The sequence below is a fragment of the Triturus cristatus genome, chromosome 3_1 (genome assembly GCF_964204655.1).
Source record: "Triturus cristatus chromosome 3_1, aTriCri1.1, whole genome shotgun sequence".
Lineage (NCBI taxonomy): Eukaryota > Metazoa > Chordata > Amphibia > Caudata > Salamandridae > Triturus > Triturus cristatus.
In genome coordinates, this window is record NC_140583.1 from 971342073 (window position 1) to 971365280 (window position 23208).

General features: G+C 44.3%; 1 protein-coding gene across 2 annotated transcripts in view; it reads right to left on the reverse strand.

The window, feature by feature from the left end:
* LOC146861338 (mitogen-activated protein kinase kinase kinase 5-like) overlaps positions 1–23208 on the reverse strand; it is an 802557-nt gene that overhangs the window by 709880 nt on the left and 69469 nt on the right. For both annotated transcript variants that reach the window (XM_085645620.1, XM_085645619.1), the window contains exon 3: positions 2236–2259. In XM_085645620.1, the coding sequence (XP_085501746.1) occupies positions 2236–2259 (24 nt within the window). The remainder of the gene's footprint in view (positions 1–2235; positions 2260–23208) is intronic.

A 23208-nucleotide genomic window follows, 5' to 3' on the forward strand; every position in this document is an offset into this window, starting at 1 on the left:
AACTGTGCCAAAGATGTTGTGTTCTGAAGCAGTTGTACCTCCGAAGCCTGGGAGGACTGTTTGCCTTTAATAAAGACTCAAGGAGTCCCGTAGAGCAGTGGAGCTGCTTCTCTGCATCCAGCAGGCACCCCAAAGAAGACAGTCTCCGCAACTATAAAAACCAGACGCCGCAAAGCACCACTGAACCCATGCTTCCTAGCCGAAGTGGACCAACGCTGCCAGTGTGGTCCCCCGGCTCTCCAAAGACAAAGCCCACCTTGGAAATGCCCATTGTGGACTTCCCGACACCGCCTGCAGCCTCTGTTTGCAGGACCCTCTAACAAGAGTGGTCCCCGTGATAAAAAAAAAATCAGATGCCTAAAGATCCCTCTGCACCTATTGCCCCTGGAGAAGAGGGCCAAAGGCGTTCCCATATCCCCAAGCATTGCAAGATTGGATTCCCCTGTTGGTTCAGCCAGATTGGTCCCCAAGTTCAAACCAGCAGCCTCTTTCCCGACTGAATGGCGTAACTGGCGCTTTGTTGCACTCTGCATCCGGCTGCCTCTAGTTCTGCCCGAAGTGAACTGTTGGCGCTGTCTTGGACCTTGTCCCATACTCACCCCAAATCCAGAACATTGGTCTTGTAATTCGTTGAGTGCCCGAATGCAATACATGTTTTTCCTCCAGAGTTTAACATCGCCCCAAAGGTCTTCAATGACGATTTAAAGTATCAAAAACCTGTTTTCTTCAAACCTGCTAATTTAAAATGTACTAACCTGATTTTGATGATCTTAGTGCCTAAAGTTATATAAAGATAAATGTTATTTTTATAAAATTGGTGTGGATCTCCTTATTGAGTCATGTGTGTCATTTATTGGCCGAGTGTGTGCAGTGGATGTCTAACACTAATCTCCAATAAGCCTGAGGCTGCTCGACCCCAATACCCCCTAGAAGGGCACCTTGGGATTGCTAGAGCAAGCCCCTGTCCACTAGTAAGGGAATACTTACTCTATGCATGGCATACCTCTTTCTGGCATACCATTTAAAGGGCCAGCTTCCTACACTTAGATTGTATATTTTTCCTTCACTACATAATCTTCAAGCCCCATCAATCCTAGTCGCTTCACACTTGTGACACAGGCTACTTTTATTCTTAAAACATGTTGACATCAAGTCATTTTTAGGTTTTTAGTTCCCATTCATAGGAAATTAACAAGGATCAGAGTATGGCAACAGCACCATCTCACTAGCAAACTACCCCTATACCTTACTGTATCTCACCAATGTAAATCCTGTCAAACCCACAATTCGACCTCCGTTTCACTGCAACACTTTCACACCCTCACCACTGGAATTCCTTTTACACCACAATATGCCTTTTCTGAAGTTCCTCCTATCCTTGGGTGTCACACAAATTGGGTTATTACTGTATTCAATTTCTCGAAATACTTCTGTAAAACCAGACGGGCACCTTGGACCCAGATAACCTGAGATTATGAAACCAACAAAAATGTGATTTCTTGCCAAATGGACTTTTCTGATAGAACAGTCTACTGAGCAAACTAATGTCAAAGCAACCATAAAACCTTTATAATTTTCCGAAAAGTAATTTTCATGCTGGTGGTTAGTAAGCAGTACACTTTATTAAAAATACACTGCTTTATTTTCCTTCTGGTATTGATAGATATGTGATTTACTTGTTCGGGCCTCATTAAAATGCCCCCAATGAAAGATGGTTGTCCTGCTTTGGTGCAACATTAGGGGTTAACTTGTAGCAAGAGTCATTAAAATCCTGTATCAAGTATTTGCCTCCCCGTGGGTCCACTTCCTTACTACTTATTCTTCTGGTGCTCTTTGTCCATCTCACCGGTCCCTTCATCATTTGTTCTCTATTCCTTTGAGCACTTCTTTTCTTTCCCATCTTCATACTCCATTTTCCAGGGACTGGGATGACATCCTATCCCCTTATCCCGGTTATTTGCTAGTCTTCCTATCACTACTTTTTCTTCCCCTTCCCCCCCCCCCCCCCCCCCCCAATCTTATTTCCTTTTCACGATTACCCCTAGGTTTCCCCTTCACTCCCTCTATCACTCCTATCATAAGATTAGTCTTCATAAACAAAGTTTGAGGGTATTAAAAAAATAGATGTAGAATATTATTGATGAATAAAAGAAGATTGAAGGCTTATAGAAAACCCTATTTCAGTCAACAGCCATAATGGGGGTTGGTCAAGAGTTGACATTTCACAGCACTCACCACATTTTTGGGGCAAACATCCTCCTGCAACAGATAAGAAAGAATGTAGTCAGGTATGGATAGACACTTCAAGGCCATAAACAGAACATGAGTGATGGATGCTTCAAGTAAGGAAAAAGAAGGCATTGTACTGGGTACATCCCACTATACAGATCACTCTGCCTTTACACATAAGGACAACCACATATATCAGGCATTGACACACCCCCAAAAGAACAGCCTAGCCCAAATCACCACAACAAGCCCACAAAATGGAAACACAAGCAACTGCAGACCAGTTTAGGTCTTGTAAGGTCTCATCATTAGGATTCATCTTGGGCTTACATGGCATAGCGGGGGTATCCACTTCAGGCCATATGCTAAGGACGAAATTTGTGAGGCTCCCCATAAGTGGGGTCCTCCATTTTGCCTCCCCTACACCATGAATACAGCAAATTGTGACAAATGGCATGTGTGTGGCGCAAAATATGTTTGTGTGTTCCACAACTGACTATATATGTGCACTGGGGGATCATGTCCTCCCCAGGAACAGGACAATTACAGCAGTGCACCTCACTACTTTGGCTCCTAATCATTGGAAGTCACTACTCCACAGGCAAGTTCCTCTACAATTACATCACAAACCACTATTTCACAATGACAAAAGCCTTTTACTACACTGAACCTTGAGGCTATTACCCGGGACTTGCTAAGGGCTCTTATCCACTCACTGGTGGAGATTTTACTCTACCTTATCTAAGTGGTGAATTTGCCCTGTATAGCATTCTCCACATTCTCCATGTACACTCTAAACACCACCACACAGTTATCAGTCCAGGTTTGAGGAAGACAACCATCCACCAGCGGAGCCGCATGGTTGGTAAAAACACTGTCCAGCAGCACTCTGATACACTTATGGCACTCTACTTGATGACACTCCACTCTACCATACTTAATTTCATGACACTCCACTGTACAACACTAGGCTCTACTGTTCGACATGCCACTCTACTCCGATACGCCCCTCCACTGTATGCTAAGTCATGCCACTGTATTCTACTACAATACTCCAGTCTATGATACTAGACTCTACGACTCTCTCCTCCACTGTACTACTCTCCACTTTACAGCACTTCAAACAAAACGACTCCACACTGCGACTCGAACACATTTTCATTAAACAATAAATAAAAAAACATTAACATAATGGAAAAAACAATGGTTAAGAATAATCTTTAGTTCAAAATACAGTGTGTTCTTTCCATACAAACAACTTAAAATACACAATCATTCAAAATTGTAAAGTTACAATTAGAAATTCAACTTCTAATTTACTCACCACCTTCAAATTACTAAAAGTCACGCACCCCTGAATCAAAGTCTTGCCTCCTCACTCGCCACACTACATTAACTAGGGTAACTACCTTTTCCATTTTTTTTAAACATCTTTTTATTGAAGTTTTTCATTTTAGTTACAATCAAAAATATTATAAATTTGTTTTGCATCACAACAAATATGTACCAACAGTATTGAAAACTCTGCATGTTATGCATTTGTACAAATAACAAATTGTTACGTATAGACACACAGTCCATATCTGCAGCTCTGCTCAGATACTAAAGTGGTTGTCTTGTACACTGTTCTCTTTAGCTCTATGTACAATAACTGTATCAAAGAATCTAAACAGGATGCCTGCTCAAGTGAACTATAACTTTCAACAAAAGGAAAAAGAAAAGAGATTGCCGTCCTTAGCCTGCGGAAACCATGCTGTAGAGCAATTGTCAGGGTGTGTGAGGGCCAATGCAGTGCAAAAACAAGAATAATGACAGATGTTTGTGAGCTAGTGGCGGCGTGTGGGGCGGGGGGTGTTTATCTCGCTATCAGCCTATCTATAGCTTAGTCAAAGTCAGCGGCGACTCCTGATGTCATGTAGGGTGGGGCGGGGGGGTAGGGGGGGAAGGGTGTCGCTGCGTTGAGGCTTCAACACCGTCCCTGGGGGGCTGTGAGTTTTGTGCTGCGTTGCCTAATCGTGTGAGTGTTTGAAGGAGATCGTCTCAAGCCTGTGCAATCGGGTATTCGCGCAATCCCGCAGTTTGCTCTCAACGTGTGCCCATATCGTAAGGGATTTCTCCCAACTAGCCCGCGCTGGAGGGTTAGTGTGTTTCCATCGTTTTGTGTTAAGGCGCTTAGCCGTTACCAATCCCAAGTCTCTAAACCTCGATGCTACTCTATTCTTTTTCGTCCGTGGATACAGCCCCAGGACGCAGGTTTACCAATCGAACTGTAGCGGAGTCCCGGTACATTTAGCTAACGTGTCCACAACTGCATGCCAGTATGACTGCAACGAGGTACAAGACCACAATATGTGCAACAGATCAGCTCCAATCAATTTGCATCTGGGGCAAGCGGAGGTATCTAGGTGAATATAGTAATTTATCTTATCCAGGGAAAGATATGCCCTATGTATTATAGAAGTCTGAATAAGTTTGAATCTCGAAATACGCAGTATATACGTGGAACCAGCTATAATTGTGGCCCACTCCTTGTCGGTCCATGGCCGTCCCCCGTCTGTAGCCCACTTCTCACAGAGTCTCGTTAGAGGTTTCAATGCATGTGTTAATAGAGCTTCCACCAGCCAGTGTACCACATGAGAGCCCTCCCCATTACGTGTAGGTATTGTATGAGCAAATGCGTTTGGGGCTCTGTTGTTAAATCCCCCCAGGCTGCCGTCAGGGTACGCACAATGGCTGCATGTAAAAGAAACTGACCTGCAGGAATATCATTTTCTGCTGACAGAGTATCAAATGTGAGAAGGTTGCCCTCCGCATACAGATCGCCCACAGCAACTAGTCCTACCTCGTGCCATGTTAGCAACTCAGCGTCCGATATCTTCACTGTGCCTCTTGGGGTTCGTACTAGTGGTATCAGAGGAGCATAGGGAGGTGTATCTAGAGTCAGATATAGACTTCTCCGATATCATTTATGAGCCAGTGCTACATATATCTGGGACGGGCAGGGGAGTCGCACAATAGGGTACAAGTAGTAATACAGCTGGGATTACGACCACGACGTCGTCGTATCTGCAGTATCCTCCAGCCCTTTCCCACAAAACCATTTTGATACCCATTGTAGCGGAGAAGCTAGGTAGTATAGTTCCAGGTTCGGGACTGCTAGACCTCCACTGCTTGTGAGCGCATAGAGTTTGCTTAATGCAATGCCCGGTCTGCCTTTGTTCCAAATCAAGTCACGGAGAAGGCCCTCCATACTGCGAAGAATACTGACCGGGACATACACAGAGATTTGAAAAATAATATAACAGGAGTTGTAGGATGATCATTTTCCTTAAGGTGACACGACTCATAACATTCAGAGAAAGCATTTTCCAGAAGTTTACTTGCGCTTTAATGGCTGTGCTGGCCCTAACCAAGTTGCCATCTAAGACATCGGCGGGAGTTCTATAGATGTAAACGCCCAAGTATCTGAACATAGTCGGATGCAAAGTCAGAGTGGCTCTATTGATGTTATTGTGTGATTCGGCCACCGTATTAGTAAAAGAATATACACCGGATTTTGCCCAATTTACTTTAAGCCCTGACATTCGTTCAATCGCCAGAAAATATCAGCTATGACTGGAGGAATAGCCTGTAAAGAGTAACTACCTTTTTCCATGCACTGTTTATACATGCCCTTGTATACTACATCACTTCCTTCTGACACTGTCCTTGGGAATCAGTGGTATTTGCTTGGGGAATTGTTTTTTTAATATCGTTTTACCATTTTAAAAGCATCACTTGTATTTTGCACCGGAGCTGTGTTAAATGCTCCTTAGGCCATTTAGGCAGGGTAGGTCACAGCTTCAGCTGCTGTAGACACACCCCCCCTCACGTGACTCGCTCTCGGCAACATTAGCAGCCGATGACGCGTACGCGAAGCGGACGCGTGCAGCGGGCGCGCCAAAGGCGAGCCAAAGGCGAGCCCGTCTGCGCCAGTCCGCGCCAGCTCCGGGCCCAGGGCCACTTCCCCTAGCTGTGTAGACCTAGCTCACCAGAGTACTAGGATACGATACTCCTTCTCCCAGCTGATGGAGTTTAGGTCAGGTGTTTCTGGTGATCGGTGTCTATGTTTGCCTCTTGCCCCCCCGTTATTATCTGCACCGGCCACATGTCCAGGCTGCAAATTTACTCTTCCCTTCCCCCTCCCTGTAAAGCACACTCCTAGTTCAGGACCCATTCACAATATTCGTGTAGCACTTATCAACGCTCGCTCTCTTCCAAGTCACTGCTGGGAAATAAGGGAATTTATTGCATCTCAGGAACTTGATATCCTGTTTATTACAGAATCGTGGGGAGATGCTTCCTCCGGCCCGGATTTCTGCTCAGCCACTCCGGAGGGATATTGCGTGGTGAGACATGATAGAATTACAGGGAGAGGAGGTGGATTAGCAATAATCCATAAAGCCAACCTTATAGTCAAAATCGACCCTTTAAGTCGACAAGATTGTGAAGCACTTTTCTTTTCATTCTCACTTAATCACAATCAGGCCTTTAAAGGGATTTTGTTATATCGTCCTCCTGGCCCACACTCTCGCTTCCTTCAGGCCCTCGATGAATTCTTAGAACTTTCTATAAGCCATCCGGATTTCACTATTTTGGGAGATTTTAATTTTCACCTAGAGGATTTAGAGGACAAATACACCGCCCAACTAATAGCTGACCTACACGTGGCCGGTCTATCACAACTGGTCAATGTTTCTACACATCATGCTGGACATACGCTGGACGGGCTGTTTACGAACAACCCTAAGCTTTCCCTCTCTTCAGTTAGTCCTATGGTATGGTCGGACCATTCCGCAGTAATTTTCACCATTCAAGCTAAAAACCGTACTCTTTTTAAATTCTTGCCCCGCATTTCTATCAGCTCTAGATCCTGGAAAAGCCTAGATCATTCACTTCTCTCCCAGACTCTAGCAGATTCCCGTTATGAGATCTCCCCCAATCTTAGCGTAACGTCCAGCAGATATCAGGAATGGATTTCAGACGCAGTAAACCGTGTAGTTCCGTTGAAAACTTTTATTTCTAACAGGTTATCACCATCTGATCCATGGTTCACGGATGATCTTCGTTTACAGCGTCAATACTGTAGGAACCTGGAAAGGCGGTGGCGAAAGTACTATAACCCTGTTGATAGGCAGACTTATAAAGATACCCTAGCACTATATAAGAAATCCATTGTAAAATTTAAAAGTATTTTCTTTCTGGCCCAGATTGAATCAGCTAAAAATTTAGCTAAAAAGCTGTTTCAGGTAGTCGACACCCTGTCTAACCCCCCGTCAGGCCTTCCGACGGAACCCTCCCAAGTCCTGTGCAATGCGCTGGCCAGTTTCTTTTTCACTAAGGTCTCCAGGATCTATTCGTCATTCTCCCTCCCTACACGTCCTGCTGCTCCTGACCTTCCTTCTCATATGCCTAAGTTTACCAATTTTCTTCCTGTTTCAATAGAATATATCAGCAGGTTGGTTACTTCCATCAAGTCCGGTCCCCCTTTCGACCCATGTCCCCCCGTGATAATGAATACTATCACTGAGGTACTAGCACCTTCCTTAACGGATCTTTGCAACTCCATTTTTCGATCTGGCTTCTATCCGGAAATTTGGAAAAAGGCAGCTATTAAGCCATTACTGAAAAAACCATCTCTAGATCCTACTGAATCAGCCAGCTATAGGCCTATTGCTTGCCTACCTTTTCCGGCCAAAATATTCGAGTCAGTCATGAACCTGCAATTATCCGAGTTTATCGACCGTCACAACCTTCTGGATGATACACAGTTCGGATTTAGGAAATATCATGGCACAGAAACGGCTTTGATAAAAGCTTCTGATGAGATCAGGACCATCATGGATCAGGGGGGGGGGGGGGGGGGGGCGGCGGTCCTAGTGCTCCTTGATCTGTCCGCCGCCTTCGACACGGTCGACCATTCCATCTTGATGGACCGTGTCGCATCCATGGGGATTACTCATCAGGCAAAGGATCTCATCACTTCATTTCTGGCCAACCGAACTCAAGTGGTGAAGTTGGATCCTCGCTGAGCCCCACATTATTTAATATATATGTGGCGGACTTAGCAAGGGTCATAAAAGCTCACAGGCTGCAGTTAACCACCTATGCCGACGACACCCAACTGGTGCTGTCTATTCAAAAAGATGGTCCCACAGTCGCCGCTCAATTCCAGAAAGGGATGATGGCCATTAGCTCGTGGATGGCGGATAACAGTTTGAAATTGAACTCGGATAAGACCGAGGTGCTGACCTTTGGTAGGCTCTCCCCTGAGTGGTCTGCGATTTGGTGGCCCAGTGATATGGGTCCCCCTCCCACTCCGGTAACCAAGGTCAGGAATCTTGGCATCATGTTTGATAATAAACTGTCTTTCAAGCATCATGTCAATTCTGTGGCAGCATCTTCCTTTTATATGCTGAGAAAGATCAAGAAGTTGCTGCCATACCTCCCCTCTACCGCAAGAAAAACCTTGATTACCACCCTTGTTTTTTCAAAAATGGATTATAGTAATGGCCTCTTCCTTAATGCTCTGGAGCAGGTTCTAGCTAAGCTACAATCAGTACAAAATGCAGCAGCTAGATTAATGCTTGACGTTCCATATCGTCACTCTACTTCTGTGGCCATTCACCAGCTGCACTGGTTGAGAGTAAAGAGTCGGATAAAGTTCAAGGCTTTATGCATTGCCTATAAAGCCATTCATGACTCAGGACCTAAGTTCCTGAAGGATGCTTTCCGGATCTATGTTCCAAACAGAACTTTAAGATCAGCCGCCATACATCTGCTCCCGGTGCCACGCACCAGAACCTCAACATGGGGAGACAGACGTTTTTTGGTAGCAACCCCTAGGTTGTGGAATTCCCTCCCATTTGCTATAAAAACTGCCCCCAGTCTTATTATGTTTCGTAAACTTTTGAAGACTTGGTTATTTAACCAGTGATCCTTCAGATACATTTGTCAGTAGGAAGCTCTGTATGCGCCGAGACACCCTAGGGTATTCGTGCGCAATAAAAATTGTAAAAACATAAACATAAACTTATAACATTCATAGCAACACTTAACTTCTCAAATGACATGAATTGTCACAACACAGTGCATGGTAGAGTGGAGAGTTATAGTTAGTGTTGTCTGGTTAGCAAGCTGAAAAGGGTGAGCAAAGAGGTCCGCTACTTATAATAATTTGAAAGTGGTGTTTTTTAGATGAAGGCTATAACTATAACTTCAGAATTTTTTTAATGTGTGTAGTTCAAACTTGGTTTGTGTAATGAAAATAAGTTTTCATAACTATAACAGAATATATATATTACCTACTGGCGGTCGCCGGTAGGTAGTTATAGTTAGGACCAAGTTTCCACAGGAAGAGCATTTTTTGTTTTGCTTATAACTTTGGCATCGTTTGATGACTCTACATTAAATTTTCCAAACTATTTCTTTGTTCATATCAGCTCCTATGTGGGAAGTTTGGGGGTGATTAGTCAAGGAGGGGGGCAGAGAAAAAAGGGGGGTCCCCAAAACGTGTTTTCTCCATGTTAATTTCCATAGGAAACTTTAGACAAGGCTACAGGTCGAACGGGTCAACGGAATTACCCCAAATTTGGCAGGGACAAGGGTCTTGGTCTAGAGAGCACGCTTTTGTTTATTTGGTGTAAATCAGTTCATTAGATTGAGAAATATCGAAATTTACAGATATCGATATTTGGGAATTCTGCCATCTGATTGGCTGAGGCGTTACGAGCACGAGCTTGCAGCTTATTGGCTGCAAGCACTGCGAGTGGTTGCAACTAGAAGTGTTGGCCGCCATTTTGTGACTCCGTCTAACGAGTAAGGGGGAAAAAAGGGCGAAAAAAGTGGGAAAGAGTAGGGTAGGAGCACTGTAACCTCTGTGGGGTGTTTAGAGTGTGCTATAGACTGGGTGTGAAGAGAAGTATTCACCCCTAGCTGTGTGAAAGTGCTGGGCTACGGAAATTAAGTGAGGTATTGCCTAGAGTCTGATGCTGCTAAGGTGAGCTGGTGCGGGAGTCGAGGATTAAAGAGGGAGCCCAAATTGTGTGTCTTATGCTGTGAAGTCATGTGCCGTGGCACTACACCTGTGGAAGTAGTGTCAGCATGTGTTTATACCTACTAGGACGAACTACTGACCTGTACTGGTCTGAAAGTCCTGGGGTACGGGAAATATGCGAGGTATGGTGTATAGTCTCATGCTGCTAAGCTGAGCTGCTGTTGGACTTGGGTATGAAAGCCTGAGTCCAAACAGTGTGTCATATCCTGTGATGTCATGTGCTCTGGCCGCTGTGCCACATCTGTCCAAGTAGTGTAAGTATGTAGTTATACCTACTCGGAGGAACTTTTGTTTTGAACATTGTAACTTGTGCTTAGGGAGTGTTATACAAGGAGTGCGAAAGTAAATTTGCGCGTATCAAATCAATTCGGTATTTGTAAAGCGCAAACTACTCTCCCCTTTGGTACGGGGGGAGTAGAGGTGATGATCAAAGCGAGAGCTCTGCGCTGCAAAGTCAGATGGTCTGGCCGCTGCGTCACAGCTGTGTGGAGAATACATTTTGGTGATGGTGCGGGAGTTGCCGTTACCTGGCCCTAAAATAGCGGACCCAAGTTGTCAGTTATTGTGTGGCTCTAAAAAGAGCCCTTGTGTTGATTAGTTGGAGCTACATATAAGTGCGGATGCACAGTTTCAAGTTATTCACGAAAACTCGATTTCCGTGATCTGTTTAGTGTACCCCATCACTTCTGTAGATATCAGCCATATCAAATATGTTGTTGTTGTAGATGGACCCCATTTTGTGGTCTCTGAGGTATGCAGACACAGCTTTGTGGAGTTTCTTCCTAGATTTTTCAATCTGAGGACAAAATTGTTTTGACCATTTCCACTTCTGTCTTTGGCATATATTGGAATATACAAAGGCAGTTTGAGGGAAAAGTAACATCAATTGTCCAAAGGTGTCCTTCATAAGCATTTCCAAACCTACCTCAGTCAATGTGCCTAGGTCGTTTCCACCACAATGCACAATCATGAGGTCAGGGTGTTGCAGATGGAAACAGGTTTTAACCAAAGGCAACAATTGGTGCCACTTCAATCCTCTCTGTGCAAACCATTTAATGTCCACATTTTGTAAACCTAAGTTAATAAGTCTCGGTTCTGCATACCTCTTGCACCAGAAAATATAGCTATGTCCTACGATCCACACTAGCATTTTGAAGGTGTGGCTGGAAGGTATGGAAAGAGGTCTGTAGCTCATGTAGTTCCTTGGTAGAATAAGAGATATGTTTAAAGATGGGGGGGGGAACTACTTTTTATTGCCATACAAAACGATACGCGATTGGGAGACTAAAAGCATTCTTTTTTTAAAGTAGGGTGCACATTAGTTTTGTGGAAAAGCATCTTTGCGATTGGTTAAGAAAAAGCAGTTTCAACGTGGAGTACATAGGATAAAAGTTGTCAACTCAACCACACCTGCTACTTGCATTTGGAAGGCACTGTTCGAACTTAAAACAAAATCGGGAACTTTTAACCTGCACGTGCCGTTAAATGTTCGAGAAAATGTGGCAAAAAAAATATGGTTAAGTTTAAAAAGATTGATGAACTTTAACATGCATGTGTTGTAGAATGTTCTAGAAAGTGTGCTGATAGAATACGTTGCACTTCTGACTTCTATGTGTTGTTGAATATTTTTAAAAAACTGTTTATATGGAAAATAAAAAAGAAACCAAGAGAGAAGTTTTGAAACCTAAAAGAATCAAGGAACTATTCTAATTTGTTCTTTACATGTATTTATGTGTGGAGCAACAAAATTATAGACAGAACAGCACCAGGAAGAGGAAGAAGCAGGGAGTAGGGGGGACGGGAGATGGGCAGAATGGCAGACATGCACAATTAAGTATAGCACAAGTATAGACAAAATGGCCAAAATGAAATACACCAACAAGGAGCACAAGTCACACAACTCGCCAACATCACACCAGTGAACGAGCATAGAAGTGAAAACCACACTGCATTCATAAAGGTGGTGTACAAAGGCGGGTCGGGTCGTTGGTGTTGTGGGATGTCTGCGACCGTGGTCATCATGGACGAGATGCCCAGCACGTGGCACATGGGCGAGTTCACTGTCTGTTACGTTGCAAACAGCTGCTCCTCCCAAGAGCTGCCACACTTTTGTACGGTGCGGTGTTGCATCTTGTGCACTCGTTCGGCACACCATTGTAATGCCAATTTGTGCATGTGCTGCTGCATTTCAACTACACCATCACAGTGCCGTTTGGAGGTGGTGCATGCCACTTGACAACATCAACTGCTGCGGCCCTTGTGGCAGGCCACACAAGAACACAGACACACTTACCGCACTTCCTGTGCCCAGAGATGTCTGAGACACCCAGTTACCGGATAGGCACACCCCTGTGCTGACCTGTTTACTCCGGACCAGCACACGCCGGTTGTGCATGCAGGACGATGCGTGCGTAGCTACATGTCCAGGCTCATTGCCAACGCTGAGGTGATAGGCACCAGCCCTGCAAAATCACAGTGTGCCATCATGCTAACACAATGACCACAGGGACACACTTGCTCAGATGCGGGTTTGGGGAGGGCGTTGGCGGTCCAGAGTTGTTCCGAAGTCTCTTGTGGCCCTCATGGGTATCCCTGTATCATGCTCATTTATTATATGACACCTGTGGGTGTTCTGGTGTGGCTCTTGGCTGTGTTATTTCACGGTGCAGGTAGTCGTCCTGCTTAACACCATCAGAAAGGAGGTGTAAAATCCCTGGTGCTAAAGTGGCTTATCGCCGGAATTTGTTTCGCAGTGCAGTTGGTGTGAAAGTTGTGATGTGATTTTTTGCGTGTGCAGGACAATGTACGAACTGGGCAGTGTATCTCGTCAAGATCTAGCACCTGAGGCCCGATTCCCAATCAATATAAATACAATGAGGTTTTGTAAATGATTGTGTGTACACTGAGTGCAGCCACTACGTCAGTGCAATTCAATATAGGATTTTAGTATTTAGAATAAATCGCAAAGGTGCACCTCGTGTCTTTTTACACGGGAACGGATAGTCTGCATTTTATTATAAGCACTTTAATGGAAGTAAAGTTGAGATAAATCTAACACACTATTCAGAAGTTGGTGGAAACTGCAGACATCACCAGTATTCCAGCAATAAGTCCTACACAATTTAAGACCATGGTGGACTTCATCAAATAACAGTAATAAGAACATGAAAGTTACACAGCAGTTAAGAAAACAACCAGAAACAAATTTATTTTTCCAAACATTTTTTTTTTTTTTTTATTAACATATATGAACGATAAAGTCAAACCAAATCTATAAAAATAAAATACAAAATAACAAGGTGGAACACTGCTGTGGGAACCATAGATGTGGATGACAGAGCCTGGATAATAAAGCACAAAATAAGGACGTGTGTAATGCGCATATCAAAGAAGGGAGCGAGAGGGGGGAGGGAGGGAAAAGAAGGGAGGGAGCAGGAGGGAAAAGAAGGGAGGGAGCAGGAGGGAAAAGAAGGGAGGGAGCAGGAGGGAAAAGAAGGGAGGGAGCAGGAGGGAAAAGAAGGGAGCGGGGGGAAAGGAAAATAAGGAAAAGAAGGGAGAGGGAAGGAAAAGAAGGGAGAGGGAAGGAAAAGAAGGGAGAGGGAAGGAAAAGAAGGGAGAGGGAAGGAAAAGAAGGGAGAGGGAGCGGGAAGGAAAAGAAGGGAGAGGGAGCGGGAAGGAAAAGAAGGGAGGGGGAGAGGGAAGGAAAAGAAGGGAGGGGGAGCGGGAAGGAAAAGAAGGGAGAGGGAGCGGGAAGGAAAAGAAGGGAGAGGGAGCGGGAAGGAAAAGAAGGGAGAGGGAGCGGGAAGGAAAAGAAGGGAGCGGGAAGGAAAAGAAGGGAGCGGGAAGGAAAAGAAGGGAGCGGGAAGGAAAAGAAGGGAGCGGGAAGGAAAAGAAGGGAGCGGGAAGGAAAAGAAGGGAGCGGGAAGGAAAAGAAGGGAGCGGGAAGGAAAAGAAGGGAGCGGGAAGGAAAAGAAGGGAGCGGGAAGGAAAAGAAGGGAGCGGGAAGGAAAAGAAGGGAGCGGGAAGGAAAAGAAGGGAGCGGGAAGGAAAAGAAGGGAGCGGGAAGGAAAAGAAGGGAGCGGGAAGGAAAAGAAGGGAGCGGGAAGGAAAAGAAGGGAGCGGGAAGGAAAAGAAGGGAGAGGGAAGGAAAAGAAGGGAGAGGGAAGGAAAAGAAGGGAGAGGGAAGGAAAAGAAGGGAGAGGGAAGGAAAAGAAGGGAGAGGGAGCGGGAGCGGGAAGGAAAAGAAGGGGAGAGGGGAGAGAGAGGGACTGCCTCTCTTGCATATCCATGAGCAAATTACCTGGTGCCACCCGAGTGTGCAGCAGTGGGCACTCCACGTCCTCGTCAACACTCCGCACATCCCAGATATGTCGCAGAGTCATGAATGGCAGAGATCACAACAGCTTTTGGGGCCGCTAAGCCTGTGGAAGTTAAGTTCGCACCACGTGGTGGGAGGCCCCTGATGGCCATATGAGCTCCGGGTGGCACTAAACCTGTGCATCTGAAGTCCGCGCCAAGGGGGTAGTAGGCCCCTGAGGACTATACAGATTAGGGTGCGAGTAACCTTCTGCGGACGTTTTGAAAGACTCGTTATGGTTGAGACATGTAGAGCGTCCGGCATCTAGTCAGCACCGGCATCTAGTCAGCACCGGCACTAAAGGATGTGACGTTGTCGATCTATTTTATTTGCGTGGTCACATGGCCTGTGACGCATGTGCCGGACAGGTGTGGTGTGTGTGCAAACCTGCCCAGAAGGGAGTGGGCGGGAGATGTTGAGAACTAGACCACTAACCTGCACACCAACAGAGAGTACGCCTGCGACAGGTAGCTATGTGAGGCCATAGTTGAGACGTAATCTGAGTTGCGTGGCGTACGACGGAACAGGGCAGGGATAGCTACAATGGCGCGGACGGCTCGTAGTACTGCATCTGAGTGGAGTGAACAGGCCGCTGTTGTCCCTCTGTGAGCCTGGGTGCGAAATGTTCATAACTCACACTACATAAGTATTGAAAAATCATTTTGTGATTCAGTCCGTCAGCTGGCATTTGTCCGAGGTATTTGTGAAAACATATCGGAGTTCTTTCTGTGATAGATACCCCTTAGACGCTGCCTCTCCCCACATCAGCAGGTAACGCACCCTCTTCCCACATTACCATCATACCCCCAATAACTTCTTAAGCCCGGAAGTGTCCCTGTGCGGTTGGACAAAGAAGAGTCTTAGACATGTATAGATTAACATATAAAAAAAAATTATTTAAAGAAATGAACAAATAAGACTGAAGGGAGTCTAGAGCTGTGGTCGCTGGCACGAAGTTGGGGTGACTGCCATTCAGGACTCAGGACACAGTTACACACGTGGGATCGGCTTGTGTTAAAGACGGTTCGTGGGACTAGGTGTCGCCGGCCTTGCATATCGAAATATGCTTCACAAATCGAAGGGAGTATGTTCTGTGGTTGCTGCCTCGGACTTGGGCTCACTGCCATTCAGGACTCAGGACACAGTTACACATGTGGGATCTGCTTCTGTTAAAGAGGGTTAGTGGCACCATAAGTATTGAGAGTGTATGATGCTTGGTGTGGATGGGCCGCACTGGGAGCAATGTGTCTTGGCTATAGGACTGCTTCATGTGGAATCACGACTATCTGAATTGTGAGGCCTGCTGATCGTAGTGTAGGTCAGAGGTAGCGGTGAGCAAGGGCCCACAGCCACGTGCATACGCTGGTGGCGTCACCGGCCTGCGTAGTGCACGTTCAGTGGCACCACTTGTCGCCAGTCTTCAATATGAAAATACTGCTCACTAATCGAAGGAAGTGTGGTGGTGTGGTCGCGGTCATGAAGTTTTGGGTCACTACATATGGAAATATGTCTAACTGATCAAAGTGAGTTTGCTGCTGTGGTGGCTGCCATGGACTTTGGGTCACTGCCATTCAGGACTCAGGACACAGTTACACATGTGGGATCTGCTTGTGTTGGACAGTGTTAGTTGGTACCACGTGACCAAAATTCAAATTGCGAGGTATGCTGCCCGCAGTGTAGACTGCGGAGTGTTAGTTTGTACTTGAAAATGAATTTGGTGATTGAACTAAAGGTATAACTGATATAAAAAATGTTAAAGAAGAAAGGATACTAAAAGGATATTATGTAGATTTGAGGCCTTTAATAGTTAATTGCCTAGTGACTCTGTAGTTAATGAATGAAGAAATAATTTGCATTGGGAGTCCTAGTGAGTGCAGTGTAGGCGTATGATGAAAAGATTAAATAAGTATAGAATACACTGACTAAGTGTAGTATTTTCCGAGTACAATCTTGTTGTTAGAAATTAGCATTCAAAATGGAATAGAGAGCTGTAGTGCCTGCAGTGTAGACTGCTATTCCATTTTAGTTTTCATTTGAAGATTACTTTAGGCATTGTAGTAAAGCTATAACTGATATTAAAAAAAAGTTCTTGAAGCAAGGATACCAATAGGATAATATAGAGGGTGTAGGACTGATACTTACTTGCCTACTGGAGTCTGTAGTTGCATATGGAAAAACGCCTCACTGATGAAAGGGAGTGTGGTGGTACGGAGTTTGGGTGACTGCTATTCTGGGCTCAGGACACAGTTGCACATGTGGGATCGACTTGTGTTGAACATGGTTAGTGGTAGTACATCTACATTCCTCGTTTAAATTTTAAAATGAGTACGTCGGCAATAAATCTAAACATAGTTGGGATTTTCACTAGAAACTACTTTAAACTATGGTATTTCTTTTTCAAATTTCACAACAGTATTATCTTCAATTTGTTGATCAACACCTAGACATATCCAACTGTTATTTTCTGTACAGTTCTCTTGACTAGCAAAGAAACGTAAGTCTATATCTTCACAAATTTGTTTTATAACATTTATATTAAAACTCGATTTCATGCCGCAGGAAAACCTAGACTTATCCAGATGGTTCCTGCTGACTTTGAATATAAACTAGCAGATGTCTATCGATCTGAACATTGGTAGGATCCAATTTCTCAATGTGAAAGTATCTTCAAACTGAAGCTGTACATTTTTTTTCCTAAGTGTCGTCTCCTGTGAAATTTCTTCCCACATTTTTCAATTCTGTCTTCTCAGAGTTGGTAATATATGACGTGACAGTGAGAAATAGCAATTAAGTTATGTGCATCATATTGTATGTTCATATTTGCATTTCACATGTTCAAAATCTCCGCATTATAATCATTATTATACTTCGATGCTTCTGTTCTTTTTAAATTATAACTATTGTTGGGTGATTTTCGAGTGATGGTATGTCTTATTGCGGACATAAAACTGTTCACTCTTCCTTTGGAAATTACTGGACATGGAAAGGGAAAAGTCGACAGTTTGTGTAAAATGTATCTTTTGCGTTATGTTTTCGTCGGCAATACTTTCCACATTGAGGACTTCGATATGCAAATACACCACACTAATCGAAGAGAGTGTGGTGCTGTGGTCTCTGGCAAGTTGGGGTCACTGCCACTCAGGACTCAGTTCCACATGTGGGATCGGCTTGTGTTGAAGACGGTTAGTGGTACCATTTGTCGCCGGTCGCCCACAGTGTAGGGCAGAGGTAGCGGTGAGGTAGGGTCCACAGCCACGTGCATACATTGGTGACCCAAACAAACCTTGCGTAGTACCGGTTCAGTGGCACCACGTGTCGCCAGCCTTCCATATGGAAATACCCCTCACTGATCAAAGGGAGTCTGGAGCGGTTGTCGCTGCCATTCAGGACTCAGGACACAGTTACACATGTGGGATCGGCTAGTGTTGAACAGGGTTAATTGGCACCACGTGTTGCCGGTCTTCCACAGTGTAGGCCGGAGGCAGTGGTCAGCAAAGGCCCACAGGCAGGTGACGTGGACTTGAGCTGAACAGATTGGGAACATTTGGTCTTCTTAACCCATTATAGTCTCTTACACAATTTGCGTCGCTACTAATGTTGAATTGTGAAGCATGTAACTCCAGTGTAGGGCGGAGGCAGCAGTCAGGATGGGTGCACAGGCACGTTGAGTTGAGCTGCAGTTAGTGGCACCTGGAGTAATCAGCGTGCGCGCACCATGCGATGAGACGTGGTCCCGGCGGGCCGCACTGGGAGCAATGTGTTTGGTCTGCGTGGATAAGACCACATGGCGATGACTTATGGTGCAGTGAGTTAGTAGCACCTGAAGCACACAGCATGTGCGCACCCTGCGATGATGCCTGATCTGGGTGGGCCGCAATGGGAACAACGGGTCTTGCAAACTGGACTGCGATATCTGCAATCGCCCCTACATCTGAATTGTGAGCCGTGCTGTCCAAAGTGAAGATCGAAGGTAGTAGTGGGTACATACATAAGCCTGCAGTGCTGTGCCACTGGGTTCGCAAGGGCCCTGTGTCGAGGAGGCCCGTGGTTATGGCGGCTGCCACGTGCCAGGGTGAGGGCTGCCGTTCTGACAGACTCGTTGGTCTTCCCACAAGTGAACCACGCCTAGGGCCTGGTCTATTTATTCATACTCCTACGCTGGAGTGGCGTACGTTGGAGCAGCCCACTCCACTTCCGCTTCCAGGGCGGAGACAACACAGCTACATGACCGAGATCTTCCCCACTGCCTGAGGTCACATGGTTGAGTCCACTGTGCACTACAGTACAAGTATCAATAGTATATCTCCATATGGAGGTTTGTCTTTTGCATAGTGAGGTTTCTGCAGCACATGAGCGTTACACTTGGCATTGTGTGCTTTATCAGTGATGGGTGACTTGCCTCCTTCATATATAGTTGGTTGCTCATCTCCCAACATTCAGCTATTGTGCGGCTGAGGGGCATGGCATTTTGGGAAGGTCCGTTCTGTTTTGTGCTGCCTCTGTGGTAGTGGGGAGGTGGTCCAGGAGGGGGAGGGGGGGTGAAGGTTCTGGTGGGGCTGGGTGTTGTTGGGTGTCGTAGCTGCATGATCAGTAGCTGTATCACGTGTTGGTCTTTAGATGTGGCTGTGAGTTGGGTCGAAATAACGGAGTAGCTACTCGACCTCCTTACACCAGTTAAAGGTTGATGTTAAATTTGTTACGGCTAACTCTGCTTATCGCCGGCTTTTTTGGATCGCATTGCAGATTTGGCTGGTTGCTTAAAATATGGGGAAGTGGTGTTTGTAAGTTTTTTTGCACGGGAACGCCTACTGTGCATTTCATTAGCGTTAGATGGGGCTCTTGTTTGTGGCGATTTTGTTGGTGTAAGATATTGATGGAAGAATGGTGAGATTTGCAGTTTTCACCAAGTTGAGAATGGGATGATAATTAAAAAAAACACAGAAAAAAAAAAAGATAGGTTTACTGAACGTTATAAAACAGAAATAAGCATTTAAAAAAACCTTTGAAATTCACTGAAAAAACCATAGGTTTCAGGGACGTTCGTTAGTTGGACATTTGACCCATAAAACCAGAGAAATTCGCCTGTTATAGTTAGTTGAGCTAACTATAACTCGCGCCCCCGCAATGCACTGCTGATGACGTCACATATTACATCACTCATGACATGGTCAGTGACATCACTCATGACATCATCCACGTGAAAATCAGATGCACCTGATCAGACCTTAATAGAACACTTGATACACCCAGTCTAAAATACAGACTACAATTTTCGAAACCGTGAACACACCAATACCATTCACCTATACACTCACTCATACAGTCAGCCATCAATACAGCATTTTCATATCCAGTCACATATCTATACAGACACTCACACACTGCCTCTCATTCTTAGTGTTATTCACACACCTAGTCAGTAATAGATATAATCAATAACTCATTTACTCACATGTACAGTTATACACATACCACATCGCCTATTAAAACATATACTAACACATGTATACACTCTAATACAAGGACACACTGATCCATACAGGCACTCTCACAATCACTCATTCTCACATATAGTCATGTATATAGTCCAACACTCATATACTGCCTTTCACATATGGAGTTACTCACAGGTACCACTGAGGCATCTATTCACTCACCGAGTCACTCATACACACACTCAGCCATACAGACCTTCACAGATAGACTTGAACACATATACCTAGTGAATTAGCCACTCACATCTATGCAGAGAGTCACACCAACCCCACCCCACCCACGCAGACACTCAGGTACTCATACAGGTACTCAGACAAGCAATGAATAGCTCATATAGATCCTCATTTAGTTGCTAACCAAACCATGGAACTGCTTACACATCAACTAACAACCTAAACTGTGTGAATGTCTAGATCAGTCGCTAACCCATGCATTAAGCAAGACAATTAATTAGTCACTTACACAGTTAGTCACACTGTGTTTAAACTTGACAGAAACACGCATTCACTGGATGATGTCGGTCTCATCTTAACCCTGCTCATAGCTCCGCATAACACGCATGCCGACCCCTGGTCTCACTACCATATAACACTGGCTCCTCTGGCTCTCCCCCCCCCCCCCCCCTCCCGGCCAGGCTTCACCCCCCCGCCCATATAGTAGCAGCCACGTAGCGTCACTGATGCAGGGACCTCTTTTACCTTCAATTCCCTTTCTTCTCCTAACTACTCATCTTTTGCTCGTCACTACCTTCTTTCTGTAGGCCTCTTACCTACACTTTTTGTTACTCTCTCTGCTTTGATACCAAGTTTGTTCTTTATGGGTATTGACTCTCACCCACAATTGTATTTAATTACTCTGCTTTGAAGATCACGTGGCAGGCCCAACAAGGGTTGTAGGCGACATACTGTGTCTGAATTGCTTCGTTACGCCTCCCTTAAACCCCTTGAGGCTCTATTGAACAACGCAGCCGGCCCAATGCAGGGTTGTGGGCCTGATGCGGTGTATACCTGGACCCTCCCCTTGTTCGTTATATGGAAAATAAAAACAGATATCTATCTATCTTCTGCATGGCGCATCATACTTTTTGAATCACTGACAATATCGACGACCACAATATCGAGGTCCCAAAATATCGAAACAAATATCTATGTCAAGAATATCGACCTCCCATCTACATCATGGCAAGTACAAAAATATCGGGAGAAAATATTGTTGTAAAAAATATTGTTAAAATATCTTTTTTTTTTTTTTTTTTAAGTGTTTAAAGAATAATATAAAATAAAGAAAATACATATAATTTTAAAAAAGATCGTTGGAATTATTATAAAATGTTTAAAATTAGAAATGCATACAATGTAAAAAAAATAAACCTATATATAAAATATATAATTTTACTTATTAATAAATACTTATAATAAATTATAAAATGTTAGAAACATAAAAAATTATATATACACACATATATACGTAAAATACCAAAATAAAAATATATACACATACACGTAAAATAAAATATATATATATATATATATATATATACACACACACACACGTAAAATAAAAATGAAAAACTATAATAAATATATATATATATATATATATATATATATATATATATATATATATATATATATATATATATATATAATCTCGTTGGATTGAGCCTGTTCCACGGAACAAGCTCGGAAGAATCACACCAGAATGGCATCTGAGTATTTAAAGGGCCGGGAAGCCTCGGCAAACAGCATCTTCAAGAAAATATCAAATGATGATTCAGACCAGATAACTGGAGAAATCGGACGCCCGCCAACAACAAGATCGAACATCAGACAAAAAGGTAACATGCTTGAGAAATTAAGGAAACGCGAAATCAGCAGATGGTGGGAGGGGACCTCTTTACAGAATTATATAGAGGTGAACAGAATTCCGAGAGGGCTGCGCATATTTACGATACCCACCTTAAACAGCCCGAAACCACAACTGCTTAAAGACTGGATGGCAAACTCACATGAATGCTCTAAGAACATGTTGAATATGCTTATAAAAAATGCGTGGGAAGATCATGAAGAACTTATGATCCAAATACAGACCATACTCGATGACCTCAACAAAGAAAATGATCAGGAGGAGGTTTGTAAAACCCTGGCAATCATAGAGGAGAAGATGAAGAAGTTTGAGTCTGACATTGTGAAACGGAAACAGAACAAATTCGAACGCGACGAACGCGGTTACGCGATGGGAAGAATTCTCACTTGCGCAAGAAAGTTTGATAAAGCGAGAGCTGAACTGTCCAAAGAAAAAACCATGGGGAGAGCAGAAAAAAACATGTATGCCTCCACCACAGACCTAAGTTCGGATTTAGAATCTGTGGACAGCAACGCGTCAAACACACAGGAAGTGACGTCTTTTTCCGAAGAAATGTGCCTCATACAGATGAATATGGAACATTCCGACAGGGGGCGACCCAGAGGAAGAGGCCGAGGAGGCACAACCAGAGCACAAAGAGGAGACAACGCAGAAGAAAAGAGCAAACTAGTCAGCATGGGAACATGTGGGCAACTGGCGAAAAAGCAATCATGAATAACACAGCATCATCACTAACGGTAATGAACCTATCTGAAAGAATTTTAACCGAAACTGATAAGAATGTACTTTGCCTAGGCTTATCTTTTTGTCCAGATTGTTCTCTAGACTATACGCAGGTGCGCATTGATTTGTATAAATTTGTCAGAAAGCTCAAACTATGTAAAATCCATACTACACGCAAAAAAACACAACAGTCAAATCCTACCTCTATGGCATTAAATACGATCACTAATGAAGACACATCTCTTGACACTAATGATCTTGAAATTCTTAACATCATGCATGATTTAGCACATGAAGACCCTAGCATATCACACTCTCCCGTTACTACCAACAGTCTGTCCAACCCAGATAACACAGGAACACAGAATGAGTCAGGCATTACACAAGACCACTGACAAAATGCTGGCAAAAGGGATAAGCAAAGTAGACAGTATTAGCAGAA